The sequence below is a fragment of the Marmota monax genome, unplaced genomic scaffold (genome assembly GCF_021218885.2).
Source record: "Marmota monax isolate L192 unplaced genomic scaffold, Marmota_monax_Labrador192_F-V1.1 WCK01_AAM20220418_F8-fsc00038, whole genome shotgun sequence".
Lineage (NCBI taxonomy): Eukaryota > Metazoa > Chordata > Mammalia > Rodentia > Sciuridae > Marmota > Marmota monax.
The window spans coordinates 14,666,325-14,691,589 of record NW_026692498.1 but is presented as its reverse complement, the minus strand read 5'-3'; the positions used below and the strand labels follow the sequence as shown (position 1 = coordinate 14,691,589).

Here is a 25,265-nt window from a genome sequence, read left to right as displayed (position 1 = left end):
AGAAGGTATGTCTTTGAGAGCTTTCCTTTGAGGTATATATTTTGTCCCTGGTGAGCAACTCTCTCTCTCTGCTTCCTGGTGACCATGGCCTAAGCTGCTTTCCTGTGCCACACCCATCCACCATGTTGTTCTGCATCACCTTAGGCCCAGAGCAATGGAGTTGGCTGTCGATGGACTCAGACCTCTGAAGCTCTGAAGCACTGAATAAACTTTTTCACCTCTAAAATTGTTCTTGTCGGGCCTTTTGGTCAGAGTAACAAAGAAGTTGACTAAAACACCAGTTAATCCATGTCAATGGGTTAATATACCGATTAGGTTACACCTCTCATATCAAGTCATTTCATCTCTGAAAATTCTTATATCATCTCACACATGAGCTGTGGGGGGTACAGCTCATGGTTAAGCCATAATACCCTGAAAGTCTTGGGGTCCAGGAAAGAATAGCCAGAGAAAGCTACCACTGGGGCAATGCCTAGTGAAGTCACAGGAGTGGAGCAACTTGAAACCCCAGACCAGTGAAGTGACCAGTGTACAATTCTGGGCCAAGAGCCATAGGTGTATGACCCAAGAGCTGCCACAGAAAACGACCATAGGAGCAGGACCACCACCCTGTGGGTCCAGGAGGACCTCTACCCCAGCAGACCTAGAAGGCAGAGCCTCAACCAGTTTACTTTCTAGCCTTAAGATTTGGGACTTGCTGGGAACCTGTCACCCTTCCTTGTTGCCTGTTTCCCCCTTTGGAAAGGGAATGTCCATCATGCCCCTGTTCCACCACTGGATTCTGATTTCACAGGGGCACAGCTATACAGAACCTGCCTCAGGAGGAATTGTACCTTGAGTCTCATTCTTATAGGACTTAGATGATACCAGAAGAGACCCAGGATGAGTGCTACGCCAGGGTTTGAATGTCTGTGTCCAATGTTAATATCCTAACCTCCAAGTAGATGGCATGTGAAGATGAGGCCTATGGGAGGTGAACTCACAAATGAGTTCAGTGGCCTCATACAAGAGGCCCAGTAGAGCTGCTTGTCCCTTCCATGAGGATGCAGTGAAAAGGCACCACCTACAAACCAGGAAATAGGTTCTCACCAGACATGGAATCTGCCAGCACCTTAACCTTGGACTTCCCAGTCTGCAAAACTGTTAGAAATGTACTTCTGTTGTTTATAAGCCACCTAGTGTGTGGTACTTTGTCATATCAGCAGCCTGAGATAACTGAAACAGCCACCACAGGATTCTCTCCTCTCTCCACCAGATGCCAAAAAGGACCCTAAAAAGGTCTCTATAGCTGGCTGAGCCACAACAGGAAAGGAGCCTGGGCTCCCAGAACACCAAGGCATGGAGTGTCCCACTGTCTCACCATCACCCCACAGTGGACTGTGCAGCATGAGAAATAAACCATTTTTATGTTAAGCTACTGAGATCTGGAGAGCACTTGAATCAGCAGTCAGCTTACTAGAACCCGAATACCCTCCGCAGAGACACCCGGCCCCGGGAGTGGAAGGGGGTTGACATGTCCAATGCCTGCGTGAGCTCCTGGTGGGCCAGGGCCACAACTAGCATTTGACTGCAGCTTCGTGGGGATGGGCACCACCACCACACTCCACAAACCTGGGAGGCACCAATTGCCAAAAAATTTTATTTATTGTTTCAAGTGGCAAAATGTCATTGGTCTCTGTGGGGCACCTAGCAGGGTAGAGGGAGACCTGGGGTGGGTCTGGGGTAGGGGGCTCCGCCCATTACAAAAATCAAAGGCCTTTATAAAAAATGCTATAAATTGGTATCAAAAGAAAACCCAAGGGAGGCTGAAGGAGGAAGCGGAGAGAGAGGAGGGGAGAGAAGGAAGGACCAAAACCTTCAACCACTAGTGACGGAATCCAGGCTGGGAGGGAAAGTGTGGGGACAAGTTGGGAAGGTGATACAAAGTGCATAAACGTGGCTCCCAGACACTCCTCAGAGGTGAAGGGGACAGGCTGCAGCCTGGGGCACAGTGGGGCTCCAGCTGTCTCCTCACTCAGGGACCTCACAGGAACGGGCACTGCCTGAGACTGCCAAATGGGAAGGACCTGCAATGGGAGAGGACAAGAGGTCAGAGGAGGACATTGGAGGCTTCGGCTTCCTCTGCTCCATGCACATCCTGGCTCCCCCGCTGGGACCAGTCATGAGAAAGGTCCCTGCTAGGATGGCAAGCCTGGTGAGTACTCCCAGGGGCCCTACACCAGAGGGCCTGGCAGATGCACTCAGGCCAGTCAGGGAGGCGGGTGAGATGGAGCCCCTCCTCCTCCGTCCCAGGCCAGACAACACCTGCCCCAGGGACAAATGTAGGGGAGCAAGTCTCCGCACCTGGTTTCACTGCCTTGTTCCAGGCCACATAGAAAGGGGGATGCAGAGCTAAGGGCTAGAAGGCGGCACAGGGGCTTCTGGATCCCCCAGAGAAGGCCCTCTGCACGCTAAACCCCAGCGGCAATCCAAGCCCAGCAGCCTGTCCTCACCTCGGTAACCTCTCAGACCTTCTTCTTCTTGAGCTTCAGGGCTTGAAGCCAGTTGGGCGATGATCCTTCTGACCTAGAAGGCAAAGCAGCACAAAGGTCCAGAAGGCAAACTTCAGGCAAACTGCACAAAATAAGTACATATGGTAGGGACAGAATTTCCCCTCTCCATCCAGAAAAGGCAGCTAGGGCCCAACTGCAGGACTAAAACTCCACCACCAACTTATTCAGTTAATTTAGGGCATGTCAACCACCTCTCTGAGCCTCAGTGTTCTTCTTCAATAAAGTGAGGTTTCCCTTTTCAGGCTACTTCTCTGAGGTCAGGAGATGTCCAGAGCTCAGTCACCTACCCTGAGGATTTCTCCGGCTTAGGAGGTAATGCAAGGGGCTTCCCCAGCCCTGGGACTTTGCAGGACTTGGAACGCTGGACTGCAGCCTCCTTCTGGCCCGACTTGCTCTCTGCCACTTCCCCTTCCTCAGCTGAGCGGTTCCGGGGACGTAGTTTGGCCTGAGAGACAGTCCAGACGCAGACAGATGTAAGCAGGACAGGCAGGAGTCACAGAGGACAGGCCTTCTCCAAGAGGGTACAGTCCCCTGAACCATGCCTAGATGCCTCTGCAGCCCTTTGGCCCCAAAGAACAGAGTCATTAAAGAGAGCTTCCCTCACAACTTTACTTTGCACATAGTAGGTCCTCAAAAAGATCTGCTGAACTAAATTCAGCAAGCTGGGCTGACAAAGCCAATGGTGACTTCCTGGCTCTGTGCTTTTGTTCCTCTACTCTCTGCCTACACTGCCTCCCCTCTGCCCCAGGGCCCATGGCCAACTCCTATGCCTACCTCAAGGCTAAGAGCAAATGCTTACGAGGGGCCGATGCACCCTCCCCTCCCACCACCCAGGATCAAGAAAGAACTCCTCCCCTGGAACTGGCCCAGTCCCTCTCTGTGCCTTCCCAGTGACACCTACCCTCTCTTCCTCCACCAGAGCTAAGTGTGGGCATGGCTCATGTCCCACCACCCCTGAGGCTCTGGGACATGAAGACACCTTGTTCTATCCTCAGGTATACCACCACAGGGTCCAGCAAGGCACAAAGGGACCTCCCAGGGCCCTCCTGGGAGAGCAGCATGAGAAAAGGAATGCAGAGGGGATCAGAGGATGGCTGGCTGGGTGAAGAGCGGACAGGTCGCAGGGAAGGAGACCACATGTGACTGTCCACTGATCAGACGGTACCTTCAGGGCTGACGGACTCAGGCCAGGAAACAGGTTGACTTTCAACCCCTTGGTGCCCAATGACATCCGTGTCCGGCGGTTCTGAGGTTCCTCTACTACCTCCTCATCTGAAGATGGCACCCGAGAAGCCCGTGGCTCTGCAAAGGGATGGTGAGGTGGGGATCACAGTACAGCCGGCACCCCTACAAGCCCCCTTCTCACCTGCAGCCTGGGTCACATGCCAGGGATTCACACAGATACCACGAGGAAACACATCAATCCTACCTGTAGAGTCTTGGAAGAGGCGTGCATCTGAGTCTGCTGCCTCCGACAGGCCCAGGGTACCCCCAGGTCTGATGGCTGGGGCCCGGTGTCCACGCTTGCGTCCCAGGTTGGCACGACTCCGATACATGGCACTGTCGAGGATCTCTGTGTCCTGATCAAAACAACAGCAACACCACTGCCACAGCTACCCCATGGACCCGCCCAGCCCCAGGGCCCCACCACAGCAGCCACCAGGAGCTGATGGCTCTGCTGTCCAAGCTTCCCACTCCAGCGATGCGCCCACAGCCTGCTTTCACCCTCCCAGACTTGGGCTGCTCAGCAAAGCTCCGTCACCCACATTCCCCACAGGAGCCACCCACTGCCCTGGTTCACCCTCCACTGACCTCAATGAAGGAGAAGTCCTGACTGAGGCAGCTCGGGGGAGGGCCTTGGGAGGGCCGCCGAGAGGTCGGGGTCGGGGCCAGCACCTGCTCGCCGTGCCCAGCCCCTGTGAGGCCCCAGGTGCCATCCACCTCTTCTGTTCGGCTGGCTTCACCATCGGGCTGGGGCCTCCAGGAGGGCAGAGGGTCCCTGCTGGGCTCTGCAGGTTCCCCTTGCTCAGCACCTGCTGTGGCTCCTTCCTCCTCCATCAGGACCCTGAGGCCCGAGGCTGCTGACTCCCTTCGGGCCTCTGCCTTAGAGCTGCTGGCTGCCAGCATCTCCTCCAGGAGGCCCTGGGAGCCAGATGGTGGGGAGCGGGCCAGACACCTGCTGGGGCTGCCAAGGGGACAGACCGGGAAATAAGGTCATCAGTGAAAACCCTCTCTCTTGCCTGAAGCCACAGCACACCACATGGGAAGGGCTGGGCAGGCAGGGCAGGTTCCAATCCCTGATTCATCACTTACTACAGGGTGAGTAGGCTTTACCTGAAATGCTTGGGACTCAAAAGAGTTTTGGAGTTTGGATTTTGGAATCTTCACATATCCATTATGAGATATCTTAGAAAGAAGACCCAATTCTAAAGATAAAATTCATTTATATCTCATATATACCTCATGCACACAGCCTAACAGTAATTTAACACTATATTTTTTAGTGCACCTGCATTTTAACTGTAATCTGCCACATGAGGGCCAGGTGTGGAATTGTCTACTTGTGACATCATGTCTGTGCTCAAAGTTTCAGGTTTTGAAATATTTCAGAGTTCAGGTTTCCGTATTACAAATGCTCAACCCGTTCGGGAGACCCTGAATAAGCCCTTTGCCTGCAAGCACCCTGAGTTCCTCTCTGGAGTTGCTGAGGGGATGAAAAAGACTCCACAGGGCCAATCACAGTGCCTGACAAACCTGTGTGCCCACGAACCCAAATATCACCACCGCTGCCACTGCTGCTGTTCCTATGCCCCCTCCCAGGGACGCCTGCTTGGGCGGTCACATTCCTTGGGATGATGCAGGTACTGCCAATCCATCCACTTGTCCAACCTCGAATCATCTTTAGGCCCTTGTCGTACGTAACTCTATTCCTTGGCCTCAAGGAACAAGCAGGGATAACTAGAGGATGCCCAGCGCAGATGCTGCCATCTTAGAACAAGCTGTTCCCTCACCTGGGATGCTTTCCCCCTTGCCCTCGCTGTTCCTTCACTGATTCTCCTTGGCCCAAGTCCTCCACTGAAGCTGTTCTGCCGCTCTCCCCTAACCAGCATGAGCCTCCTCAGCCCTGCCAGCTGCCAGGGCTCCAACCTGTGCCAGCCAGGCCACCCTTTGTCCCCACTGCCCTCTGGGAGCTCCTCAAGGACAAAGCTGGACCCTTGTTGCCTCTGTGCCCCCAACACCTGGGTCAGGGACCAGACTAAATCAATGTTTGTGGAGTGGATAAGAGGTAGGGTCACCCTGGTCAACACAGCTTCCATGTCTGCTGCCTGCTGCTCCCTCAAAGCACGAAGGACACACCTGGCAAAGCACACACACGCTCTTATGGACTCCACCTCACACGACGTCCAGATGCCACACCCCAGAGCACACACACACTCATTGCAGACCTCAAGCAGACGACTGTGAGCTGGTACCCGCTAGACCTACAGGCACAGTACAGAGCCACACCCAGCGCCATGCACAGAGGGCGGAACGGCTGCGGCAGTGCCCGGAAGGCCACTGAATACTGGAGAGGGAGGGGAACGAGACAGGTGAGTCGATACCAGCAGGAGCGGGGCGGGCAGAATGTGTGTCAGTCTGTCCTTCCACAAGCTGCTGACAGATGGAAATTAAAGCAGTGTGGGGAGGGGGAGGAGGCAGTGGATTTGGGAACAGCACTGGACAGGGGCCAGAGCCAGCGCACTCAAAGCCAGCTTAAAGTCAGGGAGGGGGCGGTGACAGCACCCCACCCAGCCTTAAGAGCCAGACAGAAGCCTCTCTGGGAGGGGGCAGTTACAGGCTGAGGACAGGCCCTGCAGCTATGGGGACCTGAAACAAAGGGGGCGGAGAAAGATCCACTCTCTCTGAGCAGAGGGGGCCCACACCATGCAGACGGAGGTCAGTGGAGGGAAGGGGGGCCTGGGGGTGGCTGTGGAGCAGTGTGCATCCACCCCAGGACCTCAGCCTTCACCCTCCTCCTCAATGCCCCCCAATCTCCCAGAACACCTACAACCTGAGGCCTTCCTGGCAGAGAAGCAGGAGAGGAGAGGCGGTTGGGAACTCAGGTCCTGAGCCCTGCCACTCTGGTACGCGCCTAAGTCCTGGACCCTTCTGCACCAGTGGCCTTGGCCACATGTTATGTGCCCACTCTGAGCCTCAGTTTCTTCATCTATAAAATGGGGATAATGAAAGTACATAAACTCTGCTGGGTTTACTGGCAAAATGTACCTAGCACACAGTTACACTTAACACACACAACAAATTATCAAATTACTAGGATAATCCTCATTAGCCTCAACACAGGTGCCTGAGAGGATGCGTCTCATACCCTCTGTTCCATCACCCATCGAGATCGGAGAGTATCCTGAGGGCCCAGAACCCCATCCTGCACACGGCTCCATGCTCCAGGTTCAAACACAGAGGATGGATCTGTGAAAAGTTGGCTTTCCAGTCGGTGCTCAAGGCACCAAGACCTGAACTGAGGGTGGGTCGGGGCTGGAGCCAGAATGATGCCTGAGGACTAAAGGTCAACCAGGCAAAGTCAAAGGTAAACAGTTGATGCTGACTCCGGGAGGGATAAGGAGGGTGTCCGAGAGGACCACAAGGCTGGGGCCCATGAGAACAGAAATCCACCTTTCTGGGAACCTGGGTCTGTTTTCCCACCAATGAAATAAAGGAGCTGGACTCAAAAGATTTCTAACGGTCCTCTTGGATTCTATGAAGACCCCAAAATGACTCAGAGGCTTCTGCCATCACTAGAGGCAGGGGAAAGGGTAGGGAATGACTGGGAGGCCAGAGAAAGAAAAGGACAGCACCCCAGCTCTGGGAACCCAGGAGCACCATTCCCACCAGGACAAGGGACCAGGTGGCCCTAGACCCAGAGGAGGGACCCAAGCCCTCCCCACCCATCCACCTCTACGGTAGTGTTGTCACAATTATCATCAAAGATATCTCTGTCCATCATGAGGATGACAACAAAAATGTCCCCAAGGCCCCACCAAACTTCACATCCAAACTTGCAAAACAGACACGAATCGAAGGCATGTTTTCTCAGTGATAAACAGGGAAGGTAGGTTTACATCTGCATCTATCACTCTCCACGTATTCACCCTTAGTCTTCCCAGAAACCCTATGAAAGTGACTATCCCAATTTAGAGGAAGATGGGGGCCCTGAGAAGGCCCTTGCCCAAGATCGCAGAGGTGGTGAGAGAAACAGGACCTAAACCAGGCCGATGCACCCAAAACCAGACTACACTGAGCTATTCTCAAGGACTTCCTGATACATAGGAAACCTTCACATTTTTTCTTTAAAGAGAAACTTTCCATAGCATAGAATCTCCCCATGTCACATGCTCAGAACATCAGCTCCCTGGATATTGCCCAGGTAAGTTTGGGGAACACTGCCTTACTCAACTATAAGGTACCAATAAAGGCCAAGACATACCAAGTCTCCCAAATGGCCAGAGAGCACGTGACAGTGTGTATGGGCTGAATTTCTTCATGGAAGGGCTACCCAAAAACATAACATTCACAGAACCACCACCGCCGCCCCCAGCCTGGAGCACACTTCTGCTGCAAGCGATGCGGCTCACCCGCAGGGCATCAGGGATAGACCCGGAGCTCGGATGTCAACACTGGCCGTAAAACCCTGAGCACTCTGGGGCATGAGAGAGACCCATTCCCACCCTGCCACCCCACAGGGACCCTCTCCCTCCATCCTAAACAAAGGAAAGGCAATACCACCTTCCCTCTTAAGAGCCACCCTGTGACCCAGCAGAAGGGAAGGCGGGAGGCTGCAGCCCACTCCCAGACAATCTAAATTTCAACACAGCAGCCACACCTAAAAGCAGTGGATAGAAAAAGTTGGAAAGACGTATTGCAGCCTCTGTGATCTCAATCAGGTCACACCATCCCTCCACCCGCCAATGGGCGAGGATCGAATCCCTTTCCCACTTGGCAGGATAGCTGTGAAGGTCGACAAGTAAGACGTGAAACTGAGCATCAGGGCACGTGAACCTCAGAGTCCTGGGAAGTGAAATCGGAGGCAGCCATGCTGAGCCCACCCTCCCTGCACCATGACGGTGCCAGCTGGAACGCTGTTAGAAACTGAGGCTCAGGGAGTCGGTCAATGGCCCAGGATCCCTACGGCCTCCTGACTCCAACCCGGCTGCTCAGTCTGCAGTCCTCATGAAGGTCTCCATAGGAGCCGCTCAACAACCTGGGTCCCCGGAAGCTCCCCTTCCTCAGCTCCCTTCCCGGTCCCATGCTCTCCGTCCCCAGCTTCCACGCCAAATGCCTTTCCCACCCCTTCCCCACCCTCCCCTTCCTTCTTCCTCCTGCTCTCCTCCCACTACCATCTGCCCCTTTCACTTAGAACAGCCTCCACCCAACACCTCCCTTCCCTTCCTAAAGGCCAGTGGGAAACGCCTGGTCTGGGGCTGGAAAAGGTAAGATTTTCTACTCATAGAGAGAACAAAACCAGTTCTCAGTGGATGGGACTGTTAATGAAATAGAAGTAAATACCATTTTTGTACCCTTTCCACAAAGACCAGAAAAAACACCTGTGCTGGTTTTAGAATACCCGTGGCTCTGAAACTACCAGTTTTTTCCTTTGGAAAGTTCTCTTTCAGCAACTTGGGATAGGGACCACAGTCATGGGACCAGGCCTGGGACCCAATAGCTTCAGGTTCCTGAACTGCTGCTCTTCTGGGCTCTATGACAAGCCAGACAAGAGCACCAAGCTCCGACTTCTTGGAGAGCCAAGGAGCACCCCTGTCCCCTCAACTCCTGGCTGCAGTGGACAGACTAAGGAGATATAAGGTCCCCTTTCCTCTACCTATCAAAGGATGTGCATTCTCTAGCCCAAGACTGGGAACAATCTTGGGAAACAAGAGCAGAATCTACCAGAAGCCTTCTGATATGTGGCTGACTCCATTTCTCCCTCAATCGCAACTCATCACCAAGAAGACCCAAAACTAGGTTGCTACAGAACAAACACCTCAACCTCTACATTCTGCTTTCCATAAAGGAAATATGTTATATTTCAATATAAAACTTAAAAAGCAGAATTAAACATTCACAGCCCAAAAATGTCTGTTTGGCAAATACCAAAAGTCCATTGGAAAAGCTATTTCTTCCCCCCTTCAAAAAATTCCAAAACTTTTTGAGTGGAGTTACACCTTTTCTCCCACCCTAGGATGGGGATCCCTTACCTGATTCCAAAGCCTGGGGCTTCTCCTGTCTCTACTCTGAGGTCTTCAGAGCCGGTCTCCAAGGAAGGCGAGAAGCTGTCTTCACCCTGGGTCTCTGGCCCACTTGTCTCGCCGACCCCCAGCTCCCTGGCTTCCAAAGGGTCTCTGGCTTCCAGGCCAGGGGACAAGTCACCACTGTTCCTGAGGCCTAGCTCTGGGCCAGAGTCCACCTCCCCTACCCCATGCTCCCTGGCCTCACCTGGGGCCCCAGTGAGCTCCACATTCCGGAGCCCAAAATCCTGGGCCCACTCCATCTGCCCAACTCCACAGCCCCGAGAACCTCCAGATGCCATACCACAGGACACCTCCAAGTTCCGCAGACCCAGATTGTCGCCCCAGTCCACCTGCCCTACCCCAAGCTCTCTGGGTTCTGTGGAGATACAGCCTGCCCCTGGGGCTATATTTCTCAGCCCAAGGTCAGGTGTCCAGTCTGCCTGTCCAACCCCACGCTCCCTGGATTTAAGGAACTCTCCAGCCTCCACACCTGACCAGTCGTTTTGTCCCACACCACTCTCCCTGGCCTGGCTGTGTCCTCCTACCTCCCCTGCCCCAGCCAAATCTCTGCTTCTCACCCCAACACCAGAAGTCCAGTTCTTCTCCCCAACTCCGATCCCCCTGGGCTCTTCAGACCCTCCAGTTTCCAAACAGCTGGCTGAGTCCCCATCTCTCAAGCCCAGGTTGTCTGACCAGCCCATTTGTCCCATGGCATTCTCTCTGGCCTCATGAGAGCCCCCAGAATCCACACAACTGGACACTTCCAAGTTCCTGAGACCCAGCTGATCAGCCCAGTCCATGCATCCGGGGGAGGTCTCCCCTGGAGGTTCAAAGTGCCCACTTCCCATCTTGTTGGAAGGGCTCAGGCCAGAACCGCTCAATCTGTCTTTGCCAATGATGCCAAACTGATGGCTCCTCTCAGAGGCCTGGTTGCACAAGTCCCCATTCCAGTCTTGCCGCCTGGAGCTAAACGCTGCATCTGGCTGCGGGGTGACACCAAGGCTGAAGTCCCCGGCCCAACCTCGCTTCCCATCTTCCCGGTCAGCATCACCATGGCTCTGAGGCCCTGCGTGCAGTCTCTCCTGCAGCCCTCCGACTTGCTGGCCAGCGTCACTGCCTTGCCAGTTGCCCTGGTCTCCCTGACCAAGAGTCCCATCCTGCAACTGGGGGGTGCTAGTGCTAAACAGGGCCCCTGATTCTCTCTCTTCTAACTGGCCTGGGCTCCTGCTGGCCTCGCCAAGGCTGTCCTCACCACTCAGAGTCTTCTTCTCAAACTCCTCATCCTGTTGCTGGACGTCCTCGGGGCTGAACCCGGAGCTCAGGGCTCTTGTTCCAAAGCCTCTGTCCTGTGCACCAAGGGCCCTGGAGCTGCTGTAGTCCCTCATCCACGCACTCTTCCCAAACTCCTGGTCCTGCTGTGCCACTGCTTGGCTGCCATAGGTGCCCAGTGAAGAACCTCTCTTCTCAAACTCCCGGTCCTGCTCCTCAGCATCCTGGCTGCTGTAACTGCCATGGTGGTCCTTCGCCCCTACCTCCCGGGCCTGCTCATCTGCATCCTGGCTGGTGTAAGAATCCAGTGAGTCTCTCTTCCCGAATTCCCAGTCCTGAAGGCTGGCATCTCGGTAAGTATGAAGCAAGTCTTTCTTCCCGAATTCCTGGTCCTGCAGCTCTGCATCCTGAATAGAGTAAGTGCCCTGGGAATCCCTCTTTCGGAACTCCCATTCCTGAACATCAGCCTCCTGGCTCTGGCTCTGCATGCCGAGCTGGGCTGGCTTTCCAACTACCCTGTCGAGGGCCATGAGCCCCCCTGGGGCAGACACTTCATCCCGGTCCTGGCTGCTGCTGACCTCTACTCCTTCTGGGCCAAGACCACACCTGCTGGCCCACTTCCTACTGCTTCCTTCTCCTACCCCTTGCCCATACTTGCTGGTCCAGTCCCTCTCCCCAGGGCCTGGGTCTCCTCTAGGGCTTGTGCCCCCAAGGCCATAGTCCTGAGAAGCATCTTGGGACCAATTAGGACTGAAACTGCTGGGATGCGGGTCTGCTGCAATCCCAAATTCACTCTGCAGATCTTTCTGTGCCCAGCCAAGGAGTCCCTGGGAATCAGAAAAAAATAGACAAAAACAATGCTTAAAGTTGGTTGGAATGAGAGTCAGCACTACCTAGTGCCTGAGAGCCCCACTTTGGCAACAGAGAACCTGGGTTTAGATTCCAGCTGTGCGACCTTGAGCAAATCAATTAACCACTCAGAGTTTCTGGGTCCTCATCTTTAAACAGGTATAATTTCTACCGCATGCAGGGCTGACATGAGAGGAGTGAACAAGATCATATAAACAACCGACTCAGCACAGTGCCTGGCACACAATGGGCACTCAACCGATGGTCCTATGGTCATGTTTACAGTCCTTGGGCAACACCTGGCTAACTGCCAGAAGAAATCCTGCCTGAAGGAGTGGTCTGCCTGTGGAACTAGGAAGAGGGAGAACACTCTCAGTTACAAGAGGTCAAGACTCAGATTCCCTCCAACTTGAGCAAAGCAAGGTTCCAACACTAGCACAGCCCTTCTAGCCCCAGATGAGTACCCAGGCCCTTCCTCCCCAAGGAAAGCCCTTCTACCTAGCCCTCCCAGGAAGGCCTCTCTGCCTCCACCTCCACGAGGCCCAGGAAAGACAGGAGGGGCAGCCTGTGGCACAGAGCTCACTGCACTTCCACCCCCCCAACTCCCCTGACTCACCCCCGAAGGCGGGCGAGCCTGGGACTCAGGGCCCCGGAGCCTCCCAGCCTCGTCCCGCAGAGCTGCATTGGCCAGTAGTCGCTCCAGGACAGACATGCTAGCCTCCCTGTCCCTGAGCTGAGCCATGGCCCCCACCCCCCAACCACCCTGGGGCTGCTGGGTGCGGCAGGCAGTGTGCGGGACAGGGCTGGGCCGCTCCCCAGCCAGGACCTGTCCGACAGCTCTGGCTCCCGCTTGCCCTGGCCCTGCTCCCTGGCTGCCCGCTCCCTCCGGAGCAGCTGCAGCTCTGGCAGCCCCGCCCAGAAGCCAGTTGAGTCACCCACATCCTGGGACAGACACACCTACTGCAGGAGTCAGCCTAGTCTTAACCCCTTCCTGCTCCTCCTCTTCCAGAGGCCGCTGGGGCTCCTCCTTGCCTCCAGCCCCGCCCCTGCCAGCACAGGCCAGGATTGAAAAATAAAATTTCAAAAGCCACCTGGATCCCAGCCCTTAGATGCAGAGGGAGCCTGATCGGACAAAGGGCACTGGGCAAGAAGGGGCGTCCAAGCCGTCACCAACTTCTGGGTAACTGCACAGGGAAGGCCCTGCTTCCGCCAGCCTTCGGCTGCCAGTCTACAAAGCAGACCAGGAGCTGGGGCGGGAGAGCCGTTCGCCCAGCACTCCCCATCATCCTGCCCGTCATCCTGCCCGTCATCCTGCCCGTGCATGCGGTGACTCATTTAATCCCTGCCATCGCCCTGAGGGACTGCTTCACTGCTATGCCCCTTTTACAGACAAGATACTGAGGCAAAGTGGAAAAGTCACTTGTTCAAGGTCATATTTAGACAAAATAACAGCTGAGCCGGGAGAGGAGCCCAGGCAGTCCAGTTCTACTAAGAGTAAGCCAACCCAGGCCTGGATGGCTAGGCAATTTTGCCACACACGCCGTTCCAGGTGATAAGGGTCTGAACATGTCCTACAGGCCACATGGCATCAAGCGCTTGCTTACTTCATTTTACCCACATACACCTCTAAGAGGCCAGAGCTATTACTACTAAAGGACACAGAAGCTTCCAGGTTAAGGTACACTCCCAAGACCACCCACGAGTGAATGCGGGTGTCAGGATTTGAACTCACTACAAGCACTCTGAACACCATCCTATACAGCTCAGCCAGCATGGCCAGACAGCAGAGCTACAAGGTAAAGGTTCACAGTTGCTGTGCTCACTATTACATTCCAAGTTCCTGTCACACTAAACCCATGTTGAAAGAATTAAGCCCAACCAAGCCCTCCATACCTGGAGCCTCCACCCTCCCTGTGCCCATCCTCACCTCAGAGCAGGTACTTGGGGACTGTCCGTCAGATCCGGCTCCCCGCTTTGCACTGCTGGCACTAGGCGGTGGTGAAGCCAGGAGGTCATCCAGCCAGCGAGAGCTGCGTTCAGGGCCCACAGGCTCAGGGGATGCCCTACAGGATTCCTGGGCTTCTGTCCTGGGTTGGGTGGCCTCAGCCCGGGCTAGGGTCACCATCTCCTCTTCAGCAGGCAATGCTTGCTCAGGGCCAGGGGCATCAGCAAAGAGGACACAGGGCTGGTCAGGGGGTGCTGGCTGCTGCTGCCCCAGGACTGGCTCCAGCACAGGCAGAGCTGCCTCCCTAGTGGCCAGAGGGAGGGGGGACTCCTGTCCAGACAGGGGCTCCCGATCCTCATATCTCTCCTCTGCCTGCAGCAAGAGTGCTCCAGAAGGGCCCTCTGCTGTGAATGGGGACTGAAGGGAGACAGCTGGGGACTGAGGCTGACTCTGTCCATTATCCTTTTGGTGTACAGAGATGCCTGGGTCATCTCCCTGCACCTGGGAAACAGGCCTTCCTGGGACCCCTGGAGCTGTCCGGGTCCCTTGCCCTTGCTGGGACACTCCTTCCTCCCTGCTGGACGCAGCCCAGCTGCTGGCCTCAGCGGCCTCAGCAGCTTCACTGGCCTCAGTAATGGGGGAAGGGGGTGGGGAGTCCAGTCGCCACACACCCAAACCTGAGGGCCGTGTGGGGAAGGTCCATTCAAATGACTGTGACAAGCTCCAATTGGACTCTGTCCCACTCCCAAAGGGACGATCCAGGGCTGACTGGCTCCCTTGCGTTTGGGACAGGGCAGATAGTGAGCCCCCCAGTTTCTCCTGGTCCTGGCTAGGTGGCCGGAGCACACCCTCAGAGAATCGGCGCTGAGCCCGGCTGACTGGGCGGAGATCTGTGTCCCCCTTGGATTCTGCCACTTCCTCCCCAGATGGAAACGTCCGCGTGAGATCCAGTAACTCATCCCCCTCAATCAGAGGCCTGGGCGAAGTGGCTGGGGGCTGCTCTGGGCTATGGCACCCTGAGACCTTCTCAAGGGGAGGGCTGCTGAGTCTGGGGGCCTCTGGGGCTGCCTCATCAGAGAGTCCCGGGCTAGGGGGAAGGCAGGGGCCCTCATCAGGCAGGACTGCACTTGGGGATGATGGAGTCACAGGGAGGCAAGGAGAAGCCTCGGGCGCTGCAGGACTCTGGGTTTCTGGAAGCTGAGAGTGGTGGGGAGGGTTCTCATTTGGTGAGCGAAGTTGGAGAGACCTGGGGGCTGGGCCGGAGACTTCAGCAGGGAGGCCTGGGCTCCCTCCACACTCTGAGGCAAGACCTGGACTTGAGGGGACCAAGGGCTTGGGAACCTGCAAGGAAAAGGTCAAGAGCTGTCATTCATCACTTGGCTGCATGGGAGAGGCTCCTCCTACCCCGCATTGACCTCAGGTTGGCTGTTGATCCACAGCCCAGGAGGAGGAAACCAGAGCTCAGGACAGTTGGAAGAAGCCCCAGAGACAATCTCAGATAGGGTTTCTCCAACTTCTTAAGGCCACAGAGCCCTCCTTTAGGTGTCCCCAGAAAATGCATCCAGTTTTATTCACTTAACATCACTCTTAACCATTTAAGGTGGTTCAAACCTCAATCACCCATCCAACCTATAGTTCAAGTGAGAGTCTCGTAAGAGGTCACGGTTTGTGGGTAAAGAACACTTGCTCAATGAAGAGAAAATGGGGAATCTAACCATCTGGGCAGGAGTAGGAGGGGGGGTTCTTGCTCAAAGCAGGACTCCTAAGCCCAATGCAGCTCCCAGCAGCTCCCAGGAACAGCCACAGGGGAGAGAAAGTGCTCCCCACACTACTCTGTTTATTCCAATTTGGGTCCCAAAGCTACCCAAAGAAGCAGGAAGGCCATGGGATTAAAGCAAAGGGTGCTGGGGCCTGGAAAAGTGCCTGGCTTAGAGTCGCCACAGAACTGCCTCCTATAAACTGAATGTCCACCCTCCAATATGGTCTGAGGCTCAACTTCCCCAATGCAGCATCCATCTCAGAGTTACAGGACTGAATAAGATTCACACACATGGCCTCTGGTTCTGCTGTGGGATGATGGGGACTGGGGTTGGGGAAGACACCAGGACAGGTACAAAGGCGCAAGGCCCCTGGTTCTTCTCTGCTTCACTCTGCCTGTCCCCCAACACATAAAATGAACCTGGCTCTCTATGACCTTTGCCCCCCAGGGGTCAAGATCCCTGGCTGCCCTCTCCAAAGAGACACACTTCATTCCATCACTGTCCACCGGGTCTGGCCAGAGAAGAGGTCCTGCTTCTCCTCAGGCTCCTCCCACTCCCCCTCACTCTCCCTCCTCTCTACAATATTCTAGGTTTCAAAGCTATGCCCTTAAACTATGCCACCCACAGCCCCTCCTTGTTAGTCTCCCACAAACCCCTCATTCCTTGATAATTGTAGCTTCTGGATTACTGCAACCCGCCCAGCACCACTGTTACAATTCACGGTGACTTCAAGAATGGAGTTGACCCTTCCAGCATCCTGGCTCCCTGTGCCTTGACTTCCTCCTCCCTGATGGCTGGTGACCCAGGGTCGTACCCTAGCCCCCATCCCTCCCCCACCCTCATAACCTCAATTTCAAGGTCCCTGTTGGCCCACTGTCCCTACTTCCTATCTGTCCTGCTCTCTCTTTGTATTTCCAACTCTCTCGTTCTTCATCTCCTCTGGGAAGCAAAGTCCATTAACCCTACCTCCTTCCCACGGCTCCTACTCCCCTGTGTAACAGCTCTTCTTTTTGCCACGATCACAACCACCTCTTATACAACCCGGAACTCCCTCGTTCCTTCCTCACACTATTCAGGCTGTTTAAATACAGCTCTCCACCAGCCCGGGAGCTGGAGGTGCCTGGCCTTACTTCAGAGTCACCACTCACCTCAAACCCATCCCAGAGCTACCCAGCAACCCCAGCACCCGCCTTCCCTTCACTCCCGACACTCCCAGGTAACACCTTCACATGTCTCTCCTCAAACCTCCAACACCTCCTCTCCATCCTCCCTCAGCTGATGGCCTTGCTTCCTGCTCCTCCTCGAGAACACAGAGGCCACCAGCAAAGAAGGCACACACCCTGCACCCTCACCACCGCCACCTGCAAGTGGGTCCAATCGTTCCCCCTCCCCTTCTACCACCAGGCACTGTCCTTGCTCCTGGCTAAGGCCAACCCGCCAACCTCTCCTCCTTCCCTGCATCATTGATTTTCCCTCCCTACTGGATCATTTCCATCAGCACACCAACTGCTCTAATTTCTTCTGTCTTTAAAAAAAAAAAAAAAAATTCCAACAATTAAAAAAAAAAAACACTTGACCCCACAATCTCTCTCCAGCTACCACCTGTTTTCTTGAAAGCACTCCTATGCCCACTATCCGCAGCTCCTCTTATCCCATTCTCGAGCCCACCCAAGCAGGCCTTCTTAATCTTACCACTGGAGTACTCTTGTCAAGGTCACCAATGACCTCCCCGTAGCTAAATCCAATTTGCAGTGCTCACCTTACATGACCTATCAGTGGCACTCTGCGGCTAGGGACTGTCCTTCCAACTCACTGGTGTTTCCTACCAGTCTTCTCTGTGCCTAGGGCCCTTCCCTCTTGTACCCTCACCCACACTCTTGGTGAACTCAGCCAGTCTCAACTACCTTCTTCACACTGACATTTCCCAAGTTTTCCTCTCTCACCAGCTCATTTCTCTTGAACACTAGACTCAAGTATCCAATCACAAACCTTAAAAAAGGTCTCAAACCCAACAAAAGCAAACTCTTCACCTCTCTCCTAATCCTGCTTTGTCCCTAAAAGTCCCCATCTAAATAAATGTTACCTTCATCCTTCCAACTGCTCTGGTCAAAAGCCCTGGGGCCATACTTAATCCTCCTCATCTCAATCCATCTGAATGCCCAACCCACCTCACCCTCACAGTCCATCCAGAATCAACCACTTCTCACCAGCTCCACCACTGATGACCTCTGGGGTCCAAGCCACCATCATCTCTCTCACCTGGATTATTCCATCTGCACCTGACTGGTCCCTGCTGCTGCTCCGAATGCCCTGACCTCTTTAGCACTAGGTCAGCAGCAGCATGTCACTCCTCTCCTCTGAACCCCTCAATGGCTTCTTCCCCTCACTTAAGCCAAAGTTCTTGTAGCAGCCTATGAGGCTCATGCCATCCAACCCTACCCCCTCTAGGTCCACTACCACCCGCCTCCTCCTCCCTTACTGCAGTCCAGACGTCCTGGATCCCCTACATTTGTGCCGCATCCCTAACACCCAGCTCAGAGTAGGAACTGTTGGATGGACACAAATGGAGGCAGTTCTCTAACACAAGGCAGTCGGGACAGCCTCCCACCAGCAAGGGGCACCTCTATGTGATTTACTTGGAAAAGTATGCAAGTACGGGAGAAGGAACAGGAAACCCCCAAGAAAAGGACTCTCCCGCACTGTGAACCAAGAACAGCAGCCCAGCCAGGGAGGGCTCTGGAGTCAGACACTTTTGTTCCTGCCTCAAGCCAAGCAAGTTACCTGGCATTTGTGAGGCCCTGTGGTCTCATCATCTCTCACTCCTCGCCTCTTACATGAGACTAACAGGTCTGCTAGACAGGATTAAGTTGGTTAAGTTGGTTAATGTTCCCAGCACACAGTACTTAATCAGAGGCAGTGCTGTGGGTATAATAATTACTGTTTATAACCAGCAGCCTCAGAACCCAAACCACACTCCAGCTACCTTGATGACTGAGAGCACTGGCCTGGAAGTACAGACATCTAGGTACTAGAGCCAGCTCTTGGGCAAGTCCATGGCCTCAGTTTCCCCATCTGAATTACAAGGAGAGTGGAGGACATGATCTTAGTTAGATGACCCCTCCAACCCTAAAATACTGTTATTACGTGTTAGGAGGAGGACAACTTACATCAGTAGGTGGCTCAGAGCTGGCCAGCTTAGTCAGGTCCCCATTGACAGCCAGGTTGGAAGAGGAGTTCCTGTGAAGGAGAAAGACAGGAAGTGGAGGCACGGAATGTTGAAGCCTATCACAGAACAGAAAAGGAGAGCAAATATCCCTAAGTGACTTTAACAGCCTCCAAAGGTTGAACGCCCCAAGTATTTACTCCTGATGGCAGCTGGAGCCATCAGGGATAAAGAAACTGTGCAGTTTCACAGGGCAAGTGACCCAAGAGACTACCTACCGGCACATTAAGGGTTAATTACCGGCCCCACCCCCATCCCGTTTAAGAAAAGTATCTTGTATGTCCAGACCCCTCAAAGGTCCCCAAGAAGATAATGACTCGTTCCCTTAACCCAGAAGGGGTTAAAGTTCTCCTTCAGCCAGGGAGTACAGCTGGTCCAGCTGCCCTGCCAATATTTCTTAAAGGATTGTGGGGGTAGGGGAGGGGAAGAGTGATTTTCCAAGACTAAAGTCAGTCCCCTTAAAACCTGAGTGCAAGGAGGGAAGGAAGGAGGATGAAAGGTAGAACCCAGCCTGGGCAGCAGTGCGATCCCACAGCAGCCCTGGCCTTGGACTTGCAAAGGTTAACCCCAGGGCCAAGCCTCCAGGTGTTTTCAGGTGAAGAAGGGCAAGCTTGGAAGGTAGGGCAGCAGCCTTCCGCCTCCCGCTCAGCCCAGACTGCAGCAACCAGAGCCATTCCCTTTGTTTGGGGTGGGGCGACATCCTCAGGCCCAGCTGCACCTCAACTGGCTCTCCCTGCCCTGAGCATGGTCTCAAGCAGCCAGCAAAAGCTTCTGAAATCCCTCAGCTTCTTCTCGATACCCTGTGTCCACTCCCGCAAGGGCACCTCCAGGCCAGCCTCCCTGCACGCTAGTGCCAACTCTGGGGAAGTATAACACGGGCAAATGTCTCCAACCAGCCAAAAGCTCTGCAGTAACTGGTGGACCGTCAAGATGTGCTCCTGTCTTCTCTCTCCCATCAAAACCCCCCTCACATTCTGCGACTGTGCCCTTCTGATCCAGACACACATCCCCACCCACCCCAGGAATGGCACACTGCTCTGCTCACAAGAGAAGCTCGAAGTTAGGAGCACATGCTCTGGAAGTTGGCTGACTGGAATTCAACTCTATCTCTGCCTCTTACTAGCTGAGTGACTGAGAGAAGTCATCTGCAACTCAGTTTCTTCATCTCTAAAATGGATCTAAAAGTGCTTTCCCAGACAGGACAGCTATGGATTCAATGAGGCAACATTGGATGCCAGTTTATGGAGATGGGAAACAGACTCTCAAACATTTGGACTCTCTATTATAAACACACATTAACTCTGTTGAGACAGTTTTCAAAAGCACGCAGTGATGATACCACCATGGCTGGGGAAATGACTTGGTGTCTGCTTGTATTCACAGCACACCATTAACCTGAAGGGGAAGGTCACAGTCCCAGACAGGGCCACCCACTTGGTCCCCAGACCCCAACTTCCAGGCTGCAACAAAACACACAGCCTCTGAGCCCTCACCTCTCCTCAGGAATCTTGCTGTGTTCTTCCTGGCTCTCTGTGGGACTCTTTGCTGGCCCCTCCTGGGAACAACCCCGGGCGAGGGTCTTGTCATCTTCCTCTCTGGCAGCAGTGGCCAGGCCATAGGTCCTGGGGCCATATCGGGAGCTACCATCATGGTTAAAGGTGAGGCGGGAGCCCCAGAGACGGTCAGGGCTGGCAGGGACCTCCTTCCGTGGCTGATCCATCTTGGCCAGGATCTCTTCTACTGTGGAGGCTGCAAACCGCTCTGAGGCTGGCCGGAAAGGGGCAGGGGCCTTCCGCACACCCCCTGGGGCAGCACATCGTGCTGGGGGTGTCAAAGGGGGCAGTTCCTCTTTCCCAGCCTCCTCTTTCCCAGTCTCTTGGGTGGCTTCTCCTCCAGCAGAGGCCTCAGCCACAGACCTTGGTGCGAAGGGAAGGGGACGCTTGCTGCCCCCGTAGGGCTGGGGTCCTGCCAGCATGTTCATCTTCCGGGCAGAAGGCAGCTCAGCCAGAGGACCCCGGGGAGGCCGAGGCCCAACAGGCACCAGCAGGCTGGGTTTGGCAGGCAGGGCTGGCTTGGCAGGCAAGGACCGGGGTTTGGGCTTGACAGGGGGTTTGGCCCGAGGGTCTCCTGCCAAGAGAAAAAGGTTGGTAAGGGGCTGTCAGAACTTTTTGTGATCTCTACTCTAACCAATGTCCATCCTCCAGTTTCAGAATAGTTACAATACTCCTGTAGACACAAGTCAAATGCCACCTGCTCCATGAAGCCTTTATTGCTTTTCTACACACAGCCCTGAAGCACCTTCTCACTCTCCAACCTCCCAAAATGTTTAACAATTCCCCTTTTAAGCTAAAGCTATTTGTGAGCCTTGCTGGCACCTTATCTCTCCTTGCACCCTATTTTTCACCTAGCACAAGTTTCTACCACTTGAATGAATGAATGAATGTGCAAACGAGCCAATAAACAAATGCCTGCAGGCCCACATCAAGCAGTCAGCCCGTGTCCCCAATTTGGTCCTCTCCCCTTCTGACACTCTATGGTATCTCCACAGTAAATGTTTTGGCCCAGCTTTCCCACTCTGCCTCCATGCTGCCCCTCCCCCAGCACACTCCCAGGCCACCTCCCCGCTGTCATCCGGTGTATGATCAGGAATGCAAACTTACTATTGACTTAAGCCAAACAAAAGTAAATCTGCTACAGGGAAAAAAAAAACAAGACCAGAAATCTATCTTCTATATAAGGCATTCCAATGCCAAATAAAAGACCTTGAGATTACTCACTGCCACAGCCTTCCATAACAGAATCCCATGTCACCCACTCATTCAGCTAAGCATGAGAAAAAGAGTCTAGACAGGGAGCCTGGAGTCCTGGGTTCAAATCCCCAAAAATACACTGCAATTCTCCCTGTGTGCCTCAGTTTCCCCCTCTGCAAAATATGTGGCTTGATTCAAATCATCTCAAAGGTCTCTGCCTGCTTTCACACCTGCTAGAGACCTACACTCCCACCGGGTTCCCTTTCAGACCCATCCTGAACTTCCTGAGTCCTGCTTCCCTCCCTCATCCTCACTTTACCATCCTCAAACACCCCCCAATACAGAATGGGGGTTCCGCCTCTGCCCTTCCCACCCTCCTCCCTGCCACCTGCCCTACCCGGCACCCATAGGTACCTGGCTCAGAGCCAGCAGGCGCCAGCTCCTCCTCCATCTCCTGGGGCGGTGGGGAAGCCATGGCTGAGCCGTCCCTGAGAGTAGACACTTTCATCACATGCGCAGACCCTGCTTGAGAATTGGGAAGCAGAGGGGTGTGAGCTGGGATGTCCAAAGACCCAGGAGAGAGACGGGTGGGGGAGGAAAAGCTCTGGGCGGTGGCAGCTGGCTTAGGCGAGGGAAGTCTCTTATTTCTAGCAGAGGCAGAGTGTGGGACAGGAAGAGGGAACTTCAGGAGGGGGTCAGGAGAAGTCAAGAGAGGTCCCAGAGCCACATCCTCAGCTCTTCCCAGACCCTCTCTTAACTCTTGTCTTCTAGTCCCAAAATCTTAGAGCCTCGGGAGCCACCCCCATCCTGTGACAAGCTCTCCAAGATGCCCAATTGAAGTCACTCCACCTACTGTTCCCAAGGCACCTTTGGGGTCAGGCAGCCCAGCTGGAGATATCTACTCACGACAGAGGAAGAGGGCCGAAAAGTCTCAAGTCTCTCTGTGAATCACCTCATGGGAGACGGGAAAAACCCGCTCCTCCCCAACCTGGGGCTCCGCCCCACTGCCTGCCTCCCCTCCATGCTCCCCCCTCCTTCCCTCTCTCCCTCCACAGCTGGGAGTGGCTCCCCCCCCAACCATTCTCCTTCCACATCCCTGCCCCACTCCGCACCCCCCACAGCTGTCTCATCCAAACACAGAAAAATAAGGAATAAAAAAGTAAACATCTGGAATACATTTTTTTCTTTAATTTCTCAATCGCTTTGGCTTCAGCTTGGAATTTGATGAGGTAAAGCCAGGGCCTAGTCCTGTTGCCATAGCAATGGCCTCCCACTGGATTTCCAGAGCCTTGCCAAGAGGAAGGAGCAGCCCAGGCTGGGCTGGGAGGACGGGACAGGGCTTGAGAACATCCGGGGGGTGGGGTAACTTGGGAGAAAACTCCCTGGGGTTCCCTCTTCCAGAACAGTCACAGTGGGGTGGGTATGGGCTATGAAAAGAAGATATGTGGGCATCACTCACCAGCCTAGGGATGGCCTGAAGGAGTTGTGAGGGGGACAGAAGAAAAAATTAAATCAGGTGACAGCCACGTGGTAGAAGAATGATTTCCCTTTCTCTAGGCCTGTGATGGGATCTTCTGGGGTCTAATATTCCAGGATTCAAATGCTGAGTGGGTCTACCACCTTCCAACTGTGTGACTTCTCTAGGCCTCAGTTTCCCTATCTGAAAAATGGGCTTACTGAGACTCTCTGGGACTTAAAAGAAATAATGCATAAAAACCACTTAGCACAATGCCTAGCATATAAGCGACCAGTGGAAGTTGGCTATTATTACTGCAATTCCATGCGGTGGCACCAATGAACCAGCACCTTATTAACCTCCTCCCCTCCCAGACCCCCAGGTACTGACATTCCTAAACCATTCCTTCACCCCTTCCAGGTCCCACTCATGTCACCTGTTCTTCAGACTCACCACCACCTCCTCAGTTCCCATCCAGCCTCCCGAAGCACCCTCCCACCCACAATACCCCCTAGGTCTCCAGCCTGAGGAAGAGCCCTATCCCAAGAAAGAAGCTTCCTATCATCTGGTATGCACACGACAGTATGGCCAACCCAACCCTCTCCAACCTGTACACAGTCACAACCTTAAAGTCACCCACTCCGTCTGGGCAGAGACAGCACCAAATCCTAAGGAACCTGGGTTGCCCAGTCTTTACAATGTAAACACATCCCCTCCCCTATCTTTGATTCTGTCCCAGCTTGTTTCAGACAGGAGAAGGTTTGAAGACAGGAAAGAAGCCCAGCCCTATCAACCGGTTGATCACTCAGCTACAACAGAGGACTGTCCACTGTAGGTGGGTGCATAACGTGCAGAGCCAGGCAGTATGTATGTGGGGGAGGGGCACAAGCAAAAAAAAATTTAAAACAGGATTCTTTCCTTGTCCTTGAACATTATTACAAGGAATATTGTTGGTCTGATTAGAAATGGAAACAAATTGGCCCAGAAGTGAAAAAATGTCTCACCTGGGGGCCTGATGGGCACCTCTGCAGTATAAGGGGCTTGCAGCGATGAAAGCAGGCTCCGCGTCCCCAAATGGGGAGGTGGCCACAGAAGCTGGGAGGTCCCTGCCAGGGGCCCCAGGTGACCAAGGCCATGGCCATGGCCATGGCCAGAAGCTGCAGAATCGCACTGGCTCTAAACACTCTCCACCCTGTGGAGTCCGGGTGAGACAAGGGACCCCTGGGAGTAAAGGGCTGGGGAGGAGCTGCCAGCCCCGGCCCAGGATAGGCGCCCAAGGGGCCTCGACGCAGGCGGGGTCGGGCCTATCGACCCTAGGATCTGAGGCCAGGAGGGACAGCATGTGAACTGCTGGAAGAGGGAGGGCCAACGGGAAAACAGAACAGCCCGGGGCAAGGGGCTGTCTGGAGGGGCCCAGTGGGGGGGCTCTGGACCCAGAGCGGACGGCAGCAGAAGAGGAGGAGCCGAGGGGGTGGAGGAGGAGGGGGTAGCGGCGGCAGAAGCAGAGGACTGTGCGCGGGATGTGAAGCAGCCGGCGAACAGACGGTGGACTGGCAACGCGAACCGGGTGGGGGCGGACTTGGGTGGCTGGGGGCGTGCCGAGGGAGCAGGGGAGGGGGCCGGCGCGGGCCCAGGGGAAGCGGGAAGCAGGGGTCCCTCCAGCGGCTCTGCCCGCCTCCGGCCCCGCCCCAGCCCTCGCCCCCTCCCCCCTTTCTTCTGGCTCCGCCAGCACAAGCTCAGACCGTGCGCCCTCCGCCCCCGCGCACATGCGCCAGCTCCCGCGTGCCCCCGCGGCCCAGGCGCCCACGGCCCCGGCAAACTTTCCTGGTGACCCCCCACCACCAGCAACACAACCCAAGGTCCCGGCAACTAGCGCCCGCTCCTTCCAAGCCCCTACCCCGCCCCCAATCCCGGACCCCGCCCCCTCCTTCGCCCTCAGCCGCTGGCCCCCGCGCACTCACGCGCTCCCCCCGGGATCTGGCTCCGCTCCGCACGGCACCCCGACGCTAGTCCCCTCCGCCGCCGCTACCGCCGTCACCGCGGGACCGAGCCAGTGCGAGCCCCACGGGGCCCCGCCTCTATCCCCGCCCAGGAGCACGCCCCCAAAGCTTCGTGAATATTCATGAGCCGGCGGAAACCCGAAGAGAAGCCAGTGCTGAATTCGTCCCACCGTATGCA

At 54.9% G+C, this 25,265-nt stretch overlaps 2 protein-coding genes across 6 annotated transcripts in view; one reads left to right on the top strand and one right to left on the bottom strand.

Annotated features, from left to right (window-relative positions):
* Nucleotides 1–1,608: 1,608 nt before the first annotated feature.
* Tnks1bp1 (tankyrase 1 binding protein 1) lies at nucleotides 1,609–25,183 on the bottom strand. Of its 5 annotated transcripts, none has more exons than XM_046445747.2 (12): nucleotides 25,049–25,183; nucleotides 22,046–22,153; nucleotides 20,375–21,008; nucleotides 18,826–18,895; nucleotides 13,881–15,239; nucleotides 9,803–11,931; nucleotides 4,365–4,737; nucleotides 3,982–4,132; nucleotides 3,718–3,854; nucleotides 2,840–2,997; nucleotides 2,493–2,565; nucleotides 1,609–2,066 (listed from the first exon to the last, which is right to left on the bottom strand). In XM_046445747.2, the coding sequence occupies exons 2-11, from the start codon at nucleotides 22,137–22,139 to the stop codon at nucleotides 2,505–2,507; spliced, it is 5,166 nt and encodes a 1,721-aa protein (XP_046301703.1). In that variant the 5' UTR covers nucleotides 22,140–22,153; nucleotides 25,049–25,183; the 3' UTR covers nucleotides 1,609–2,066; nucleotides 2,493–2,504. The 5 variants fall into 5 exon arrangements, with proteins under 5 accessions (XP_046301703.1, XP_046301704.1, XP_058435598.1 ...); XM_046445748.2 differs by having other exon boundaries at nucleotides 22,046–22,156; nucleotides 25,049–25,158; XM_058579615.1 differs by lacking the exon at nucleotides 25,049–25,183 and adding an exon at nucleotides 24,092–24,502.
* Serping1 (serpin family G member 1) overlaps nucleotides 4,920–25,265 on the top strand; it is a 258,370-nt gene continuing 238,024 nt past the window's right edge. The window contains exon 1 of the mRNA XM_058579620.1: nucleotides 4,920–4,925. The gene's annotated coding sequence lies outside the window, so the exon portion shown is untranslated. The remainder of the gene's footprint in view (nucleotides 4,926–25,265) is intronic.